This window comes from Cardiocondyla obscurior, linkage group LG09, assembly GCF_019399895.1.
Source record: "Cardiocondyla obscurior isolate alpha-2009 linkage group LG09, Cobs3.1, whole genome shotgun sequence".
Classification (NCBI taxonomy): Eukaryota; Metazoa; Arthropoda; class Insecta; order Hymenoptera; family Formicidae; genus Cardiocondyla; species Cardiocondyla obscurior.
Genome location: NC_091872.1, coordinates 5,178,687 through 5,199,540, shown reverse-complemented (window position 1 = coordinate 5,199,540; position 20,854 = coordinate 5,178,687). Strand labels below are relative to the sequence as shown.

Below are 20,854 nucleotides of genomic sequence, written 5' to 3'. Positions count from 1 at the left end.
TGTATGGATCTCTTCGCGGACGGTTCTGTATTTGAAGGGTTGCGGATAATATATAGCCCGTTTCGGCGGAGAGTGCTTTTTGGCTTTGACCGTTTCACATCCGGTGGCGGACCGACCGGCCATCGGCGACCCTATGTCGGGCTATCGCGCGGTAATATCGGAACCGAGCGCGGTCCTCTCCTCGCCTCGCACCTCCACCTCCACGCGTCCGTCACTTTTTTTTTCCCCGTAGAGTCTCGACCGCCAACCTACCCGTGGTGGATTCGGGGGCGGCTTTAAAAAATGAGCCGGGACATTATTTCTGCTCGCCCCCTCCGCGACTTCCGCGCGGACTGACCAGTCCAGTCCCACTCTCCTTCTCTCTTTCTCTTCTTTCCCTGCTACCCTTTTCCCTTTGGCGTCGTTTTTGCCGGCGCAGCTTGCGATATGCCGTATCAGCGAATGTGCAAAAATGAAAAAAAAAAGAAAAAAAAAAGAAAAAAAGAGAGAGAAACGGAGTTAGCGTAGGATGGCGGATAACGGAGTCCAGGGGTAGGTAAATCGGAGACGAGAGGCGAGAGCGAGGGAGAAGGAGAATTATACATCTCTCGCATGTCTCCCCCGTCTCGTCTGTCCGTTCGGTCGTTTCGGTTTGGATATGGATATGTGCTCGGCGCGAATATATCGGTAGATCCACGGAGCCATTTTCAATTCAATCTGTTAAAAGCACGTCAAAAAGTCATACGGTATTTCACCGGCGCGGTAGATCGCGACGAGATCGCGCGAGCTTTATCGCGATCCGACAGCGGCCTGAATAGCGGGTTCCAATGGGTACACGGATCCACGTGGATAACGTATGTATGTGCATCGACACGCATAGAGTATCGTTCAGAGTGCGAGACTAGTGAATACCGCACTAATGCAATCATCGTTCCTCTTGATAACTGTTTTGGTAATCGAAAAAAAAAATAATGAACTTAAAGTAATCTTCAGAGATAAAGATAACGAAGCGAGTCTAAATTTTTTAATTTTCTTAAATACTTTTTAATGTTGCAAAAAAAAAGAAATTTATTTTAACTCATAAAAATTATGACAGAATCAAGTTACACAATTCACTCTAAAATTGTACAACAGATTGTGTTACACGTTTTATAATTTATAATAGAATTTTAATCAATTATTGCAGATTGAATTAATTGAGAAAATGCTGAAGCTGAATTTTAATCTATGCGAATCGATAAATTTTTAAATACGTTGAGATATACATTTAAACTTTTCATCAAAGAGACATTATCATATTCATTGAGCAAACAGGTTACGTTGTATAATAGCTTCAGCACTCCGGGAAGGAAACCCTCGACGTAGAACGTCAAAGCGTCGCGTCACCATCTCCTACCTGCGTTTTCTTCCAGGGGAAGCTTCTTACGCGCCTTAGAGATTATAAATCTAATCTCGCTTATCCGATCGCGCGGCTCTTATTCGGCCAACTGTCCGTACAGTGTCGGGAGTGAATTCAACGTTTGCAAACATCGTAATTCGATATTACCGTGATCCTGATCTCGATCTCGATCGCGGCATTTATCCTAAGGTGCGTTCGCGGGAGATTTCGAGCATACGTGGGTGTTTCGCCGAGCAATCCGACTCGCAAATCACAGATGAGACACTCCGAGAAACGTTTCGACAGTCCGAAGAAATCGAGACCGTGAGAAAGGAAAATCGCGACAGTTTTTTCATATCTGTCATGCGGTCAAAGAAACGCGACTTAGGGCCATCAAAAAAAAAATAAAAAAATAAAAAAAAAAAGATAAAAACGCAAACCTTAAAATTTAACACTTGTCTTGTACAGACGCGATAATTGTAATTAATTTTTACAGTCTGGAGTTTACCCCACGGCTGGTAGTTAGGTTTTCGCCAGTGAAAAATCAAAGTACTTTGGTAGCGCTCCGGCTTGTTTTAAATTTGAAGTCAATCTGTCGAAATTTGCGTTTCAAATTTCGGTACAAAAAGTACATGATACTTTATGAACGGGCATGTATTGGCGAACCTATTGGTTTATTGATTTCCCCATCGGCATGTACGTTCACTTTGAGTGGCCGATGTGCGAGAGTAAAAAAGGTCCGTGCTATATAGGTATGCCAGCGTCAACGAACTCTCTCTCCCATTTCGAAATAATTTTACTATTGCTAGCAATTGTTTAAATTAGCCGTCAAATCTGTTGAAAAACTTTCGCGCGAGGGTCATCGAGAAAAAAGTCATATTTCCCGTTACGAGTTTATTTATGCTTCCTCATTGACACTCTCAACGATGCTCGCGACGGAGATATTCAATTTCATCGATGGCTAAATTACAATGTGGATAATTCGATCGAGTGAGGGCTGCAAATTAGGCGGAGGGGGAGGGAGGGTGAGTGTGCGTGACGCGTTATTACGTTACGATTTGCGACAAGCGCAATTATTTATCCGTGATAATAATTCAGCGAGCCGTCCGTAAAAAGAGCGTATGTAAAATATGAAATGTATCTGATAAGTGGACAGTTGTATGTTTTTCATTTTAAGTATATTTTTTGGGAAACAGCAATATCAGTCGACACGTTATACCGTGAAGCCTTTTTAAAAGTTATTTTCTCTAAAAATTCTTTAGATTGGTTTTCAGATTTATTATTACTTGTACGTTCTTTTCAAAATGGCTGTAATTATATAAATGTATAAAAAAAAAGGAAAAAAAATTGCAACTAATATCGACAAGTAGTTATACGAGATAGCCACATCGCGTTTGTTACTTTTCGAGCTTAAACGAAAGGTTGAAAAAAACGCGAGCAGTTTTTATGTACGTCTATATTACGCGTATTAGGGCTAGATAGGGTAAGTATAGGTGGAGGGTAGGTAGGTATAGAAACGTAGCAAGATACGGGATTCAAATCATAATGCACACAATGCTTTTATTCTATTCTCATTGCGGGGTAAATAACATCTGTACATTAGATCACTATAAAATCGGCCGCCATTGGCGAAACGACAATAGGGCTCTGCTCTCCTTTTCCCTCCACCCTTCTCTATTCAAATCTCATTGTACAATATGATTCAAAGAAGACTCGTCGCGATGACGGTGTTGGTTGCGGTTTATAGACCGTATCCAACGTAAGAGCGCATGGGAGAGGAAGATGGAGGGTGGAATGGCAAGGGGAAGAAGGAAGACCGCGACCAGAAAGAGAGATAGAGTGAGAGCATCGGAGTACGGTATGCACCGGGTGAAGGAGGAAGGAAAAAAGAAGGAAAAGAAGGAGAAAATACGTTCCTCGAGAGGGAGAGGACGAGAAAGGCGTGCGTGGTTAAGAACAGTCGGCTGAAACAAAAGGCGGAGCGTAGAGAGAAACGTCTGAGCATCGCTTCGCATTGTGTTTTCTGCCGGAACGGGTTTTAAATAAAAGAGTAATGTGTTTGTCCGTTGCCACTACCACCGTTACCGCTGCCGCCGCCGCCGCCGCCACCCGCCCCCCTCCCCCACCCCTTTCCACCACCGCTCCGCACCGTCACCATCCCATCATCGTCACCACCATCACCGCCGCCGCGCGGAAGATACATACGATCGACCTAGGGGTGAGTGGGCAAAGGTAGGTAGGTGGATACGCGGCTAGGTATGTCCCCCTTTCACTCCACAGATATAAACTCTTAACATCTCCGTTTGGTACAGCACGAGTCTGCCAATCGGCGGGCGGTGGAGGCGTGGCTGCGGCTCGACGAGGCCTCGCGTTTGGCCGAGGTCTCGGGGTGGAACACTGTGGCACAGTGTTTTATTTCGCGCTCGCTTCGAGTATGGAGGGGACCGTTAGTTTCTGCCCTATCCCTCTTCGAGCGTGAGTTCCATCTCTGTCACCTTATTCCCTCCGCTTTCTCTCTCGCTCATCTCCTCTCCTCTCCCTACCGTCGACGGTGGCCCCGTTCAACTCCCACTTTGCAGCCGCGCTGCACTACCGCCTCTCCGTCTATCCGCGCACGCTACCTGAATCGACTCACCCGGGATGCTGCAATTGTTGACAATGCCGGCGAACGCGAAGGAGTGAGAGGGGGCGAGAGCGTGTGCCGCGGGACGCGATTCCGCATTTCGGCCCCCGGCAGCCGAACGAGAGGGTGTTGTTCTTCGTGCTGTAACCGCGTACGAACTTGCGAGCGTACGATAGTGGAGGCGCGTGCGCCGCGTACAATTACCCGCAAGTACCACCTGTCTGTGCCCTGGCCTGCCTTTGCCACCGCTCTCTCGCGATTGCTCTTGCCGCGAACGGTGGTAGAAAAGATTGAATTTTCGCTCGGACGTTTCGGCGATGGTGCGCGTCAAGATCTAATCGTCACGCGTCGAAAGATCGCGCCCGACTTCCGCGGTTCAACGTGCTTTCGACATGGGGCAGAGTGTCGTTAGGCGCGCGGTTTCGCGCCCGATCGAGATCGCTTACGGTGCGCGGTGATTCGCGCGGACCAACCGCTTTATTTCACTCGGAGTGCAACCAGGACGTACGTTTCGCGGTTTTAGCATTCGTCGACGTTAATCTTCGGCGACGATTATGTCACTGCCCCGCGGCGTCGGCCTCGGCGTCGACGTCGGTCAACTGATGCAGCATCAGCAGCAGCAGCAGCAACATCACGTGCTACCAGCCGCGTTTTTCCTGCGCGCCAGTGCGGAGAGATACCAACGGACCCCCAAGTGCGCACGATGTCGTAACCACGGAGTCGTGTCCGCTCTTAAAGGGCACAAACGCTATTGCCGATGGCGGGATTGCGTGTGTGCCAAGTGCACCCTTATCGCCGAGAGACAACGCGTCATGGCCGCTCAGGTAACGTTTCACTCTATTAATCTGACACTTCAAGCGTGGATTAACTGTTTTTCTGTTTTTTTTTTTTTTTTTTTTTATAGATACATTGCATTTTGGAGTTTTGAAATATAAGCTTTTGTCTGTTGTAAGCGGAACCTATCTGTGTCTTTAGAAAAAAAAAAGAGTATTACCTGCATACAAAAATCGTGGAAGAATTTAAGTGTTTAATTGTTAACTTTCATTGTTGCGAATAAATATCAAAATATTACTTTCATACATTTACAGCGTAACGTAGACGTGAAATATTTAATCACATATCGCTTATAACTTTGGCAAAATACCAAAAAAGTATGAAAATTATCATTAAAACAACATTTTAAAACTAATAACATTGATGAAGATATTTAAGTCTCACAATTCCGCGGGTTTTTTTTTTAATTAATTAAAATATTTTAATCGTTCTAATTAGCTTTTATTTTATCGTATTATTAGATTTATAAGATCAAATATTTCGAAATTTCGGCAATGGCTGTGTTCAATGAAACATCTACCTCTTGTAGCTGTTGTAAAATTTTTGATTCCGATTAATATGCGCTTTTAAATGCAGCCAAAATCAGGAGCATACTACAATCAGGTGCGCGATTTTTACAGCAGCTGCGAATCACGTTTCTACTCAATGCAGGCAATATTATATATCAGAATCACGACGTAGGAAATTGTTTCAGGTCGCGCTCAGACGACAACAGGCCCAGGAAGAGAGCGAGGCGCGCGAACTGGGCCTGCAATTGCAATACAATCCCGGCAGCTGCAATACTGCCCCCGTTTTACCGGCGACGGCGGCCGCCAGCGCGACGCCAGCTGGTAGCCCACCTCCGCATCCGCACCCGCACCCGCACTCGACGCACGTAGGAAGTCCGACGGGCATCGCGATACCCACGGCAGCAGCGGCGGCGGCCGCCGCCGCGGCCGCGCACATTCAGACGCAGCTTCAGCATCAGCCTCCCGCGGAATGTGGTCTCCTACCGAGAAAGAGATCCTCCCAGGACGACTACCGGCAGTCCAAGGTCGAGAAGACCGACGCTGTTGTCGGTAAGTACCCTTTGCTTGTTAAAAATTTCACCCTTCGAATTCTCGAGACTCGTTAAACTTAACATCTCTCCTTGGAAAAACCGCGGTGTATATCCTTTCAATTTGAGACAATTCCGATCGTTCTCGAGATCAAACAGACTGTCAAATTTATATAATCTGGTGTCAAATCCTCCGTGGAATCGGACTTCGCTCTTTGATTTAAATACAGAGATCCGCTCTCGAAGAGCCTTCGGAATCAAGGGAGCGGGAAGAGAAGAAAAGTGGTGTATCGCTATTTGGCAAAAGCTCGATCTCGATGTATGTACGCGAACGGAATAATAATCTGTGGCACGCGACTAAGAAGCGGGCGCGCATGTGCGTTTGGCACACGCGTGACTTGCGGACGAGTGCCCATTAAGAACGTGCGTACCACGCCTTAAGTAGGGCAAGTGGCCGCAGACCATAATGTTGTTAAGTAAATAATGGTCACAAGCTCGCGGGCCCTTATTACACTCGAATGCCACTCGAAGCGAAAGTCGTACTCGTTAGTGCCGGCCTTTAATTCTCTCCGTTCGCTCGTTCGACCCTTTCGCGTTCTCCTTCTGCCAGCTTCTTTTCCAGGATTTATTCTCGCCCTGCACGGTTTAAGTGAGAGGTGCACGCGCTTACGTCCTGGACCGTGTACACATATCGTACTTAAGTGCGATATCATTTTATTTATAAAGATCCTTTCGCGAAGTAAAATTTTTACTAACAAAATTACTGTGAAGATTTTATACTAAGAACTAATGTCATGCTAGCTGTGAACCATCTTGGAATTATAAGTTTAAATGCTGCGACGGCTAGACGATAACTAGTCTAGTAATTTAATTTTATAATTTTTTAATCACGAATATCGTGATACCATAGTAAGTCTTGATATAAAAAATTCTCCGTGTTTCTGCACTTTATCGATATCTTACTTTAATTACTTTCTTCCGCTTGTTCCATTCATTTCAGAGACATTCGATGATATTTTGCTAACCGTATATTTAACAATAATTTTATATAATTTACTTTTCCGTTATATGCATTCTTTTCGTTGAAACGAGCAAAAGTTGATACAAGATTACTTTTTACGCAGAAAAAGAAAAAAAAAACAAAAATTTTAAGCGCGGAAAAGACATCCGAAATATGTGACTTTTTTTTCTCTTTTTACTCACATGACGAGCAATTTTTTCTTTCCTTTCGGCCAGTATCACTTTATTTCAATGCAGTTGCAATCGATTATTGGTTGTTGCGAACACTCCATGTAGCGCTTTTCGCTCATATCGCTCATACCGTACTTTATTGTTACCTCTAGTGGTAGTGACATTCGAAAGAGATTGTCCTTCGTTACGCTCGCGTTGCAAATGCAATTGTGATTAATAAAATCTACCTGCGTGTCGCGATGTTTCATTGCATCCATCCATTCAAGTCACACTTGTAACAAGAGTGCAGAACGATCCGTTTAATTGCTCGTTATACGTTATACATTATGTTTTATTAATACAACGGTCCTTTTTCGTTTATTCTGCCAAGGCAATTACTTAAAAATATTTCTATAGCTCGAATAATATCTTAAATAAATTATTATACGTATAAACAGCAATAAATTAAGCGAATAAAATAAAAATGCGAGCTGATATCTAAAAGATCGTAAATTATTAAAGAATCTGTACACGGAAAAAATGTTTTACTCTGAATTATTGTGTGTATCACATTGAAATTGTAAGCCACAGCGCTTAATCTTATAATTCCTTGATGGTGCATAATTAATTGCTTTGGACACCGTAGTAATTCTTAATACAAAATTTTGTTCTATGTAGAAAATATTTGCTTTTTTTAATATTGTGCATGCTTTTTTCATGCGCTATATTGTAACTTTTATTATTGCACGTTATGAGCTTTCCGTTATAAATCATCAGCTACTCGATTATATCGTATAAAGAACAAGAAAGAAACGGGAAAGACAAGGAGAACGTGAGCTCCGATAGCAATCGTCTTCCTGCGAATTCAAAGCGCGCAAAAAAGGGCAAACGATGTCGACGAAGAATATCATGAACGAACATTTTCTTCCTGCGAGGGGAGATGCTTCCGTGATTCTTTATGGAACACGGATTCTGTCGCCGGTAAAAAAGAAAAAAAAAAAGAAGAAGAGAAAGAAACGAAGATATCGGAAGGCAGAATGTTCTCTCTAGTTTTCAGAAGTAATTAAGGATTGGCCGATGGAAGTATTTAAAGGTCAATTTTTATAACTGCATTGAAAATTTATTAATGTATTAAAGAAAAGTGAAAGACGAAAATGCACGATAATAAATTAGTAAATTAAAATTATGTTGGTAATATAAATTAAATTAAAGTCTTTAATTTGTTACGTTTGTTAGACTATTTAATTTGTTACTTGTGTGGTGATTTCACGGTCTGCCGGTCCGTGCAAGAAATAAATTTTTATTTTACCGCAATCTTGATTATTGGCATACGTTTCTCGCTCTTTACTCTAAAAATATCTTTAAAGAACAATAAAAGCCGGGTGGATACTATTTCGTCGGTATAAGGAAACCCTTCTCATGCACCTGGTTTCAATTACGGCCCCGAGTGTCCCACGCGTACCTGAGAGACGAGGGAGATATGTAAGATGTCTTTCTGGTTGATCTTTGAAACAGAGTGCTTACACTAGTATAGAACCGAGGAGAGTCTCCGGTCGAGAAGTTTAGCAGTAATTGAATTTCTCGGACCAGTGCCTTCGACCGCGGGGGATTCCGAGTTGGTCGCTGGCGCGCGCGCACACGCATACACATACATTTTCTCTGAGTAGGTCGGAGAGATCACGAGGTTGCTTGCTACCAAGTGGGTGGGTGTGCTCTCGGTAGCGAGAGAAACTCGACGAGCCCCCATTATATCGCGAACGAGGAAAGAGATATCCACTTCTTTATACTTAATGCTAAAGAAACGGACTCGCGACTTTACAAAAAAAAAAAAAAAAGAAAAAAAAAAAGTGGAGACTTCTTTCTCCAAAAGAGCGTGGAGAAAAATTTGACGAAGGATTAAAGCCTTCTTTATTACGATCCTTTCGTCAAGTCTTCAGCTACGTTATTTTCGTTTCGATAATTCTTTCACGCAACGTGTCGAACGTGAATTGTTAACAATCTTTCTCGAATTCTTCTTTTATGCCTCGTCGAGCAGGTAAATTTACTCGATACGATTTATTAATTGGCGATAAGATTGAATACTATAACTAGCCGTTGTTTGCGATAGGATTTAAACTCGTAATTCTAAGATGGTCCCCAGGTACTGTGACTCCGTAGTAATTTCTAGTAAAAGATCTCCGTGTACGCAAGCAATGTTCGACTTCGTTGAATTTTAAGCAATCGCGTGCGATATGCAGAATTAATTGTTTCGAGTTATTCACGAGTCCATTATATTAACTGACATTTACGAGCGGCGGAGTAGAGAAGGGTGGGACCGGCGTAGCAAAGGGCGAAGCACCGCGCGGCGCAATCATTACGTCGAAAAGGACGATGTAGAGATTTGGTCTTTCCGTTGAGATTCTCTATGGAGGAGCAGGGTGGAGCAAGGAGGATCGAGGAGGAGCGAGGAGGCTTTGTAGGAACCGGGTTCACACACGCACACGGCAGGCGCCTTTTGTACGTACGTGTGCGACACACCCTTTATCCCGTAAGGATCACTTGGTCGCTCCGTCTACCGGGGACCATTATCCGGCAATTTCTCGCAGGAGAGAGAGAAGCTTCTTCGAGTGTCCAAGAAACTTTGTGAAAGACCAGTTCGCTTCCGTTCTTCGTCCTTCGTGACTGCGGAGGACACCAGGAAATTATTTCGTCCCCACTGTAATACGCCCTCCCCCCGCGTTCCCTGGATTCTCCTTGCTATTCGCGCTCGTGTGAATTCACGCGGTGGCTCTTCAATAGAGAACGAGCGGCGTAAAAAAAGGTTTCGATTCCGCGAATTCTTCGAAACCGTCAAATATTCATTTGTCCAGCGTAAAAATATGCAGATACCACTTTTGGTGAATTTTAAACGTACGAATTGAAGAAAATCGGAAGGGGGCCTATTTCGTTCCGCAGAAAAGGTATTTAGAATTAAGGTACGCTGAGTAATTAGCAACAAAGTCGAAGCCGTTAGTCGAGGGGTTCATTACATCGATTTGCAGTGTCCCGGAATACGTAGGCACGCAGAAACTCGGCAAACACGGTAATTGAGTAGTTGAAATTAAAAATAGGAAAACTAAGATACGGAGAGCAGAGAAGGAGAGTGAGAAAGAGAATCCGTCGTAGCTGGCTATTTGCGACGTGCCTGGCAACATTGTTTGCAAAGAGTCAGCGGGACTTCGGAGAACACAAACGCGGACAGATAGGCAAGATTGGACCTGACCTTACTTATTTGCATAGGTGTACCCGCTCTCGGGGTCGGATGCACGTACACGTGCAACGCCGCCGAAGGAGCACGTCTCTAAGAGTGTTTGAACAAAACTTCTACCAGCGTACCGACTACGATCCTCTCTGCTCCGTCGGATTCCTCTATAGGATCGCTGGCGGTATGGAGGGCCTTGACAGCTCGATCTTTGTTGATCGATACAAGATCCACGGGAATGTCGCTAAATATCATCTTGAACGTGATTTTATGCTGGTTACTCGGCGTGAATACAAAGCGAGTAAAAGCTGTACCTCTCCAGAGATAGATATACAAAATGATATGGAGATATGCTGTTAAGTTGTCGTCGTTCAGCGTCTCAAGATATTTGAAAATTACTAATCGGTAGAAATGCGAGAGGGAAAAAAAAAGGGGGGGGAAACAAAATTACAAATACGGCACAACGTATTGCTAATAGCTGCATTCGGTTAATTCGATGTAACCTAATTTTGATAAGGAACGATTAAAGAAAGCGCGCGGAGGCCGCGCGTTAGCCCTTCAAGCAAAGAGAAAGAGAGAGAGAGAAAAAAAGAGCGATGGAAATCAGACACTCGAACGATAGCAGAGGCTTCGCCCTTCGGTTACTTTCGCGAGCGTAAAAGGGCCATTCGATCCAGTCGACTTAATTAATTTGCTAGGGGAACGCACACTTGATTGATGCAAGAAAAATCAAACGTTTCAATTTCGAGGATTATCAAGCCACGGCAAATACTTATACGGACAAGTGTCCGTCCCTTTAAATTACCTATTTTATTAAATAAAAATGCACATCTAACTAAAAAAAAGTTGTAAATGCAAGTTTAATATTTCATAAATATTCTAAACTAGTAACAATTAAAAAAAAAAAAAAAATTTACTCAACGAATTAAGGATTGTAATTAAAAAATAAAACTCGACAAGTCGAGAGACGACTGTGATTAAACGTGGACGGCTTTCGCCGAGGTCGACCGCGAATGCAAACCTTTCTTGATCCGCGACAACATGGCAGTCGAGCGTCGCGGGCGTAACGCATTGGAGAACATCCGGCCGAGCATGAAAACCCGGCGTTGTAAATCCGGCGCAGGGCGGGCAGAAAGGAAAAACTAACGATCACGTAATATTCCTCGGGGAAATACAAGCGAGACGCACGGTGCGGAAGGACGAGCTCTCGAGGAAACCTCCGTGGAAGCGACAGAAAGGGAACGAAGGGCGAACCGCGCCCGCTCGCTCCCAAGGAAGCCTACTACCGCCGTTCGGGGAGCGTACTTAGTAAACGTTTACGAGGCATAAACGCCAAAACAAAAGGCGACTGGGCGCGAAACAATTAAAAACGTTACGCCCGATCGCTCTCCACCGTTCTCGTCTCTTACCCTTCTTCTGTCTCTCTCTTTCTCTCGTTTTCTCCTCGTCCCTTCCCTTTTACGCCCTTTTCTCTCTCTCCCCGAGCTCTCACCCTATTCATCATATATCTCGGAGTATACACACCCATCGCGCGGCCGTATTCACCCCTTTCACAACGAAAACACATGAACATTGTAAAGCGGTGCTCTCACACATATATGCATACGTATGTGGATATGTAGGCGCGCACACATGGAGAGAAAGAGAGAGAAAGAGAAAGAAAGAGAGAAAGGGTTTGGAAATAAAAGGGAATCGCGACGATTTAATGACTGATCGGGCTGTTGCTCGCTGTTGCTGCCGTGCTGGCTGAAGAGCCCTTCCTTCCCCCGCACATTTCGTCCGTGCTCTCTTTTCCTCTTCTCTTTCTCTCCTCTTCCATTTTCGTATTTGATAAGGAAGGAACTTGCCTTTTCTTCGGGTTCTCCCGTCGGCCTTCGAATCGGCCGGGTCATTTCTGCGCGACAGATCGAACGGCGCTATTTTCCGGACGTATCGATACGTAATAATGAGAGTCTTTTCCCATTCCTTGGGTCCCATTTTAAAGCTCGAACCAGCAAACTGCTGCTGCTGCTGCCAGCGCTCTCTTTTTACACGTATTATATGCGGATTATAGTGCATCATATATGTGCTATTGATAAATACTACTTTTGCCGTGCTAAATCGTCGCGACTGGAGAAGCTAATCTTGATTTAGAAAAACTTTTTCGCATAAATTATATATAAAATATTTTCAGACAGCCGCGGTGCAACAACAAAATGCTTCCTGAAATTAACATCGTGTACAAAAGCCGTTTATCAATCGCACGCGCAGCCAAAGAATGAGAAAGCGTTTCCAAGTTTCGCGTACACCCTCCAGAGTTACTTTACGAGCTTACGAACAATAGGTACTGATAATTCATCGCACCGTCCGTCTCCCCCGTATGATCTCGCAATTCAAAGCTGGCGAATGTAAAAGTCGTGGGCACTAGGAGATTCTGTTAAAGAGAAAGCGTTCGGCAAAATGGCACGGATTGTCAAGACCCCTACCGAAAAAAAAGTTTCTGTTAACAAAGCCAAGCGAATCGTTTTTCACGATAATACACTGTAGTTTAAACGCTGCGGCAGACAATGGCTAGCATAGACAGATTAAATACCAGCATAGTAATTTAATCCGGTAATTCTTTGATGGTCCGCAACTACCGTGACGCGACAGTAATTTTTAATATAAAATTATCTCCGTGCAAGACGTTTTCAAACTGAAATAAACGGGAAGGAAAATAGTCAAGTGTATATAGAACGCAAGTAGTACTTTAAGTATCGTTGAGATATGAGAGGGAGAGAAGGTAAAGAATTGTATCGAGGAACGTCGCGTCGTCCTGGCTAGGCTCGTTTCGCCTAAGCCTAATTTATAGGGATGTTTCGTGTCCTCCACAGTTGCCCCGCAGGCTGTGTCCTATTACTCCTATTCTCTCTCTATTATGCGCCGTCGGCGTCGTAGGCCGAAGCTTCTCCCGATATCTATGTGCCATTCTAAATTATTCGGTATTGTCCTCGCATGATTCCATTGTCCGCGTCTGTCTCGACCGTGTGCTGATACGCCATGCCGCCGCAGATTAGGGCGTAGACCTACAACAACATCCGTGCCGTCGCCGCCGTCGCTTGTGCCGCCGCGTGTATCTGCTTCGACCGCGTCTTGTCATCGTTGGTCAACGGCGAGATCCGTGGCGAGCTTTCGCTCGTATGTACGTACATCGAGCGCGTCTAATTAATTGTCATTTCCGAGCCAAGCGCGGGTAAGAAACGCGGCTAAACGGCGAGATCGACGGGTGACAAACATTTTATTTTCAAAACTTATATACATATGTATAACTTAGCCAACGCAATTATCGCGGCAATATTGCAACAACGACGCGGTGCTTCTCTTCCCGGACGCGATAAGTTTTATTAACTTTCGCGTATCGAGATACGCGATTGTCTCGCACGTTTGGAAAACATCTAAGAATAGTTGGAAGCTCTCTTTTTCTCTGTCTCTCTTATTCTTGCGTACCTGAAACAGGAGAGATTACAATAAATTGCACACACACCCTTCTCGAAATACAAGACAAGTACGAGGGAGATGTGGGGGAAAAGCGGGGAGAAAAAAAAAGATTCCTGTTCACGATACTGTGTTCCCTATTGAATTACATTGCCTCGTCCCGTCCAAAGGGCGGCGATGTTTCACAATGGTCTCGTTTTTCTCACCTTTCTCGTCATTGATTAGACAGGTACTTTCGTAAGCCGCTGCTCCTATACTACTACTTCAGAAGTGAACTGGAACTATTTCGAAATATATATTCGCGCACAGGGACCGTTAAGGAATTACAAGATTAAATACCATGGCTGGTTATTATCTATCGAGCGAAAAATTGAGAGAAATTTAAGAGAAAAATAAAAGAACAATATAGTTACTTTCGGCTTTGCTTAATATAACTATAAATGTGATTAAAAATGATAAAAAAATTATAAATAAGGGCAAAAATTACAATATTTTTCTCAGCGCAATTCTTGGTACAAAATTTTCTTCTGCGTACTTAAATAATCTATGTTATAAATTCGTGTAACTTGCGGCTTTTCGACAAACCGCGATAAAGCGGCGAGCGGTATTACTTTAAATTAACATTTTGTGTAAGATTCGCAAAACGCAACTTAAATATTCGGCATTCCGCAAAGCGTGAACAGATGTGTGCTTCGTATTGCCGCAACAATTGTACGAAAGTTACAACAGGATCGGAATTTCGATGTCGTGCCGGAGTGACGCGCGCATTGAAAGCTCGAGGGGTTGGTGCCAGGGATAGTCTCTGGAAGAATGATATTTTAATAACGGCTTCTGCCGGTAGATATTGCCAGCGATTCTTACAGGAGCGAAGTTCGAACACGCGTTCATTGGTGTGTGCAACACTTATACAAACGTATCCCAGGACACGTCCGGGGTTTAAGAGTCCTCTCAGTGTGCTAGGAGCTACATTAACGCGGTCTCTCGATATTGCATTCCTTTCCTTTGACGTTCTCGGATGTCAATTATTAATGTTATTATCTAGATGCCACGGCGGAGGCAGGGCGGAGATAGTATCCTGCTGTGGAATTTTACTCGGCATCCTACGAGGAACGTCGTTCATTCGCGACGTAAATTATAACGCGCGCGTGTAGATGTGTATTTAAAAAAAAAAAATATATATATATATATGCACGTAGTGTCATCGAATCAAATTGATCGAAATTAATTAATGGGCAATTATTAAAAATTGTGAAAATTAATTTTCTATTGTAAACGAAGCTATATGAGTAACAATTAATTAAAAAAAGAAAAATTAAAGTATAATTGGGGTCAAAATTCGTATCTATTTAAAATATTTTAAGTCAATTGCTTTTCGAAACTTCCTCGGGACGGAAAAGTCTAACATCGAGCAAAGATGTTTGATAAACAGAATTAAATAACTGCCGTCGATCGACAAATTGCCTCTCTGGCGAGGCATGTAATCGAGAAAATCCGGATAATGTACCAAATGGAGAGCTGGCGGTTAAAAGAATTCGTACGATAAAGACCGCCGTGCTCAAGCGGGCCATGTAAAGGGGCGCTCGTATATGCGTGCGAGAGGGTAGGTTAAGGAAATAAGGGGGTGTACGCGGGAGCCGTTCCGTGGCTGCTCTGGCTACACTTTCCCGACCTATCAATCTCTCCCTTACTAATAAACGAACGGTTAAACTTTTTAACGAGCGGTCAGACTTTCACTCCTTGTTTCACGCATTGCCGACGCCTGAATAGTCGTGCACGTGCATATGCGCGTGCTATTACGGAGCCCTCGAAAGATTTGCACCCCGCCTTACTTTTACCATTTACTATTTACCGTAGAAATACTTCTGGCTTGCGCGGGTGCATTGTTTGTACATGCTACTTTTTTTTTCTTTAATTATATATATTTCTTTACAAATTTTTAATCGTAAGATTACGTAGATTCATGACATACCCCTGGCTTTTGTATTTTTTAATATTTTTATTGCTTTGTTAAAGCATCCTAAGAAAAGATGTTGATTTATTTTAGGCTTGAAGCGACCGAGGATCTCTGAGAGCACGACAATATTATCGACCAGCGATCCAGGAAACGAGGACGATCGTGATTCCGATTCCGGCGGCGAATTGCGAGCCGATCGCTCGTTAGGTAAAGCTTCTTGATTTCTTTCTTAATACGAAGCCTCTCGTAACACAAATTTAACTGCTCTACTTGTATACTTAATTAAATTATTCTTGACGATCAGACCGAGCGTTGAATTCTTCATGTAAAGTTCTTCTTCGATGAAGTGGAAAATGTTACAGTGGTGTCGACAGCGTCGGGAATACCGGAAGCTGAAACGGCGACGAGAAAGCGCACTAGTAGCTTAAACGATTCCGAGGAGGGTAGTCCGGAACCAGGCTCGCAGAGTCCGACGCACACCCCGCCGCTAACGCCCGCCTTGACACCGCAAAGAGAGGACACTCCGGCGCCGGAAAACCTTAGTCTACGCAAGAGTGGCACTCCTCCGCAAACGCAACAGACCTTGCAGCCAGTGGATCTGGTTCAACCTAGGCCTAGTCCCCCGTTGCCCCCGTTAGCCGTGAGTGTGCCATTCGATAAGATATTGCACCTAGCGAATTATTTTAAAAACTTGACACTTGATTATATTTTTAATTTCTTTATACTTGTCACGTCTCTCTTTGTTTCTATCATTATCTCGGTACTTCTTTTTTGTAGAGTATATTAAAATGCAAATTGATTAATAATTAATAGTAACTTTAGTAACGATCTTTGTAATTTGTGCCGCAACGTAATATGAAGTAGAGAAACGGGAGAATTTTTGAAAATACGATATGAGGTGATAGTTGTCGCCACGCACGTGCGATAATTGAGACAACTCAGAGGAGAAATATGCTCGACGCAGGTCGGAGCAACGGTACATTTCCCTCCTTACGCGCCTATCTACGGAGCGACGGGGAGCTCGCTGTATTGCTCACCGGCGCTTTATCAGCATCAGCACCACCATCACATGCCCGAGCCGCGAGAGGTGCAGATGCAGATGCAAATGCAGAACATCCAACAGACTTGCGGATTGCAGCTACAGCAGCAGCAGCAGCAGGAACAGCAGCAGCAACGCTCACCGGTCGACGTTCTGCTGCGCGTCTTTCCCGGAAGACGCCGCGCCGACGTCGAAACGCTACTTCATCGCTGCAAAGGTTAGATTTCTCTACTTTTTCTTGAGGAATTTTTTTTTGACTCTCGTACTTACGCGTGTAGATTAAATCTCTTTCAAAATACACGGTTATAAATGGTAACAGTAACATTATCTCTTGTCTGTCGTTATATTCTCGATAATTTTTTTATTTTTAATTACACGTAAAATTCCTACAAAATTCCTATGCAATATTCTCCGCGTACGAGTAATTAGGCAGTCACAGACCAAAGTATAGTCCGCCGAAGAAGAAAAACGAGAGCTAGAATTAGCCTATGTGCATGTCGCAGGCGATGTCGTGTCCGCGATGGAGGTGCTGATCTGCGAGGACAGTCTGCAGCCGAAGTCGGCGTTCTCGCCGTTGGCGGGCGCCCTGGCGTCGGCCGCCGTGGCGTCCGCTGCGTCCGTATCGGCAGCGGCTTACGCGAGCCGCGCCGCGTACTGCACCACCCCGATACCGTCAACGCGGCACCGGTTCCTGGCCGCTCCTTATACTGGTACCGGCTACCTGCCCACCGTCATCAAGCCACCGAACCAGAGTTTACATGCTAATGGCACTGGAGACGCCTATCGGGAAACCAGTCCCGACGATGCCAGCGACAAGACCAGCTACTCCGAGTGACCTGACGACCATTGCGCCGTCGCCTGGCCGTACTCCTCGATCGTTCCCTAATGCCGGGGCGTTCCGTTTGTGCGTCCTTTGCGACGTCACTCTTGAGGCCTCTACGCGTCATCAGCTGTTCAATTCAGCTGATTTCAATTCAACAACTATTGCGTATTCCAACTGGCGACTACGCAACATGCAACGTTATTCAATCTTGACAAGGTTGGTCGCTCGATCGCCGGCTATGTGCTATTATACTGATGGAATCGACAATTTCTAGCGAGATCCCAGTTCCGATCATCGGTTACTTTTTACGTAATCGTGCCGTTTGACGTGTCATATCTCTCGAGTATTCATATCTCAGTCTTCTCGTTCGCGACCGTTTGAAACTTTTGCGAGTGTCACTTGCGGTATTTGATTTCGTGGTACATCGATTTTAATTACAAGAACGAAGACACACTGAGAAAGATAATCATTGAAATGAGACCCGATTCCTATTTTTTTTTTCTCACTTGCTTCTAAATTCTTTAATCCGAATAATTATAACGATTAGAAAATTATTCTCATCAATAAAAAAAAAAACACGTCGCGAAAAAAGTATTTTAAAGAAGAAGCCATGCCGTTCCAAGAGAAAATATTTTCTTCAAAGGAACAAAATTAAATTTACAGCATCTGCGAGTAGGGTGAGAAAGAAGAAAAAAATAAAAAGAAAAAAAAACTATGTTCAACTAGACAATAAAGGAGTAAAAATTGTCGTCTCCGGTGGACGACGTCGAGAATATCCCGAGGATGCCGAAATACTCAAGTTCGAGAGTTACTGACAATCCGCGAGAGTATCTGGTTTTAATATTTATACACTTGTGCACGTCTCTCGCACGAAAAGTGGACACAAACACTTAATCAAACGTTTGCGTTAATTATCCGCCGGCTTTAAATTAAATCACGAATAATGAATTTTCGCCGCGTGACGCAACGTACAAAAGAGTACGAGGAGAGAAGCGCCGGAAGATGATATATCATTATAATTAAATTTACGGCTGACTCGTTTCCAGAGTACACTTTATACATGTGTAGATAAAAAATAAAAAAAAGATATATAGACAAATATGTGTGTAGGTAACAAGTTTGACGAGTATATCAGCCGGACGAGAGGAAGGTAACTCTGTAAATACAGTGCTATATTAGCTAATGACATTAATCTCCAAATTTTTGCCGGACTATGTTAAACGTGCTGTAACGCGCATCGCGCATTAATATTGCCTGTATAAAGTATAAAGTATAACGCCCGCAAAATATCTAGGATTGGCTGCTAGCGACCGGAAGCATTACCTATCGTAGTTACCACCAAATAATATATTACTCGAAGAAAAAGTGTATAGACCGCAAATACATGCAATAAATAAGATATTGATACTCTACATACATATTTTATTCACTGAACTGTGCTTCCTCCCCGTTGAATCAACCCTCGGCCGAATAAATGGTCGGATACATTTCAAATCGTCTTTCACCTAGACAGTAATTTTTAATTTCGATTCTCGTTAATCTGTCGTCGATTTAAATTTAAAGTGACCCTTGATTTTTGCTCCATTTAATATATGTTTAATTTATAATTTATAATTAAATAAATAAAAAGTATTTTTAATAAACTTAATTTTTATTTTTATTTTTAGTGTAGTTTACAATCTGCGAAAAGCTACTGGAGACGTCGCGATTTTCTGTATCTACCCGCGTAAAGCATAATTCGTTGTGATGCCACAAGGAAATGAGACAAGCGGATTTTCCTTGCAGATGCGTTGTATAAAGAGCGACAAGTGATTCCACGGAAACCGGTTTTCCAGCTGAATGAAAATTTTACTGCATCCTTCGACAAATCAAGGGAAAAGGTATCGGATGACGAGCGCCGAGTTTGCAAGTGAAGAAATGGGATACACGACCGCCGTTCCCAAAATCGCTTCATGGTCGATCGATCTTCAATCGCCGCTCATTTTCAATAAATCGATCTCTGTCAATGTGAATGGACAATTCTGCTGCTCAATTTGCGCGGATACCGAATCAGAAGATTATCACAATTTTTCTCACACTCGCGCATTTTCTCCACAAAAGCCTTAATCGTACGGCGTGCTTACGTTTCGAAATAATCGCGTGTGCTTTTTATCCGCGAGCGATCGCACTCTTTACGTTCTTAAGTTGTTGCGTCTTACGTTCTTACGGAATTTTCTGCGCGATAGATTTATACTTGGACAATTACGTCGCGGCGGTGTGGTGTTCCGACAGACTTAGGTACACGGTATCGATGGAATACCGATAATCGGCTGGCCTCTACAAGGCACATATCCGGTAGGTCGATGCCTGAACACGCGCCCGACGTTATATACCCGGCAATTTGTGCGCGGCGCACACGGGCATTATAATGCTCCGGTTATTATTTACGAGGTATGGCCGCCTGGTTTTCCAGGGTGGCAATATATCGACTCCCCGCTGAGTTTCTTCCTTTGGCTACTGGTTACCATCCATAATGGAGTATAATAGCGCCCTGTTTCCCTTCTCGCCCCCCATTCGTCATCACCTCTGCCACGATCGAGTTTAATCCGCAGTCAGAGAGTGCAACAATCCCCCTTCTTCCTCGCGTCTCGTACCTCGCGTCTGCACCGAGGAATTTTAAGCCACCGAGCGGGGAAAGGGGTTGACGGAGCTGGAAACCGATTCGATTGTTGTGAAAAGGGGAGCGTTCGATGATAGGAGTAAAGTAATTTCGGATTCTCTACAGCGTGGAATATCGAGTTACAGAGATTATTAATCGAATTATGCACCGTGTGTCACAGTTTAGTCACTGAAAATCCGTCCTTGATTATTAATTTTAAATCATCTTAGGCAACCAAACTCTTTAAATACCGATAAAGAATCTACTTCTAGTTTTACTGAATTTAATCTATCATAATTAACGTGTAATAGAATTTACGTACAAAATTAACGTAAAAATAAGACTGCGTGTAAAAAGCGAGATAAAACCATGCATTCTTTAACTTAAATCGGATCGCGGTAGCGTTCATTTTTAGTTTTACCGCAAATAGTACGATTCGTTGAGAAACGGCACGACGATATTACACAATGTGAGAAAATTTACTTTAACATGACTACTTCTTCTTTCTCGTCCCTCTTTCCCCTCCCCCGTTTTTTTTATTGCCCGATGAATATGGCTATTCGAATAACGAGTCAGATGGCTTTTAACATTTTTTCGACTTCCATCAATATTTGCTCTCTCGTTCGCTATTTCTCTCCGTCTTGTTCTCTGTATGGGAACCGAGACAAGTTCCTCTACCCTATGTGGGTGCACACGCGTATCCACAC

General features: G+C 43.7%; 1 protein-coding gene across 1 annotated transcript; it reads left to right on the top strand.

Annotated features, from left to right (window-relative positions):
- Positions 1 to 4,023: 4,023 nt before the first annotated feature.
- On the top strand, positions 4,024 to 18,921 carry Dmrt99b (doublesex-Mab related 99B). The gene is made up of 6 exons (XM_070661461.1): positions 4,024 to 4,804; positions 5,509 to 5,872; positions 15,738 to 15,854; positions 16,010 to 16,287; positions 16,612 to 16,903; positions 17,190 to 18,921. Exons 1-6 carry the CDS (start codon positions 4,535 to 4,537, stop codon positions 17,519 to 17,521), a joined length of 1,653 nt encoding a protein of 550 aa, XP_070517562.1. The 5' UTR covers positions 4,024 to 4,534; the 3' UTR covers positions 17,522 to 18,921.
- The last annotated feature ends 1,933 nt before the right edge of the window (positions 18,922 to 20,854 follow it).

Bases quoted from the DNA above. Each gene is read 5' to 3' on its own strand.
- Dmrt99b (XM_070661461.1), top strand. From the start codon at position 4,535: ATGTCACTGCCCCGCGGCGTCGGCCTCGGCGTCGACGTCGGTCAACTG. The intron at 5,873-15,737 runs GTAAGTACCCTT...GATTTATTTTAG, and splicing joins GAAGACCGACGCTGTTGTCG to GCTTGAAGCGACCGAGGATC. The intron at 16,288-16,611 runs GTGAGTGTGCCA...TGCTCGACGCAG, and splicing joins CCCCGTTGCCCCCGTTAGCC to GTCGGAGCAACGGTACATTT.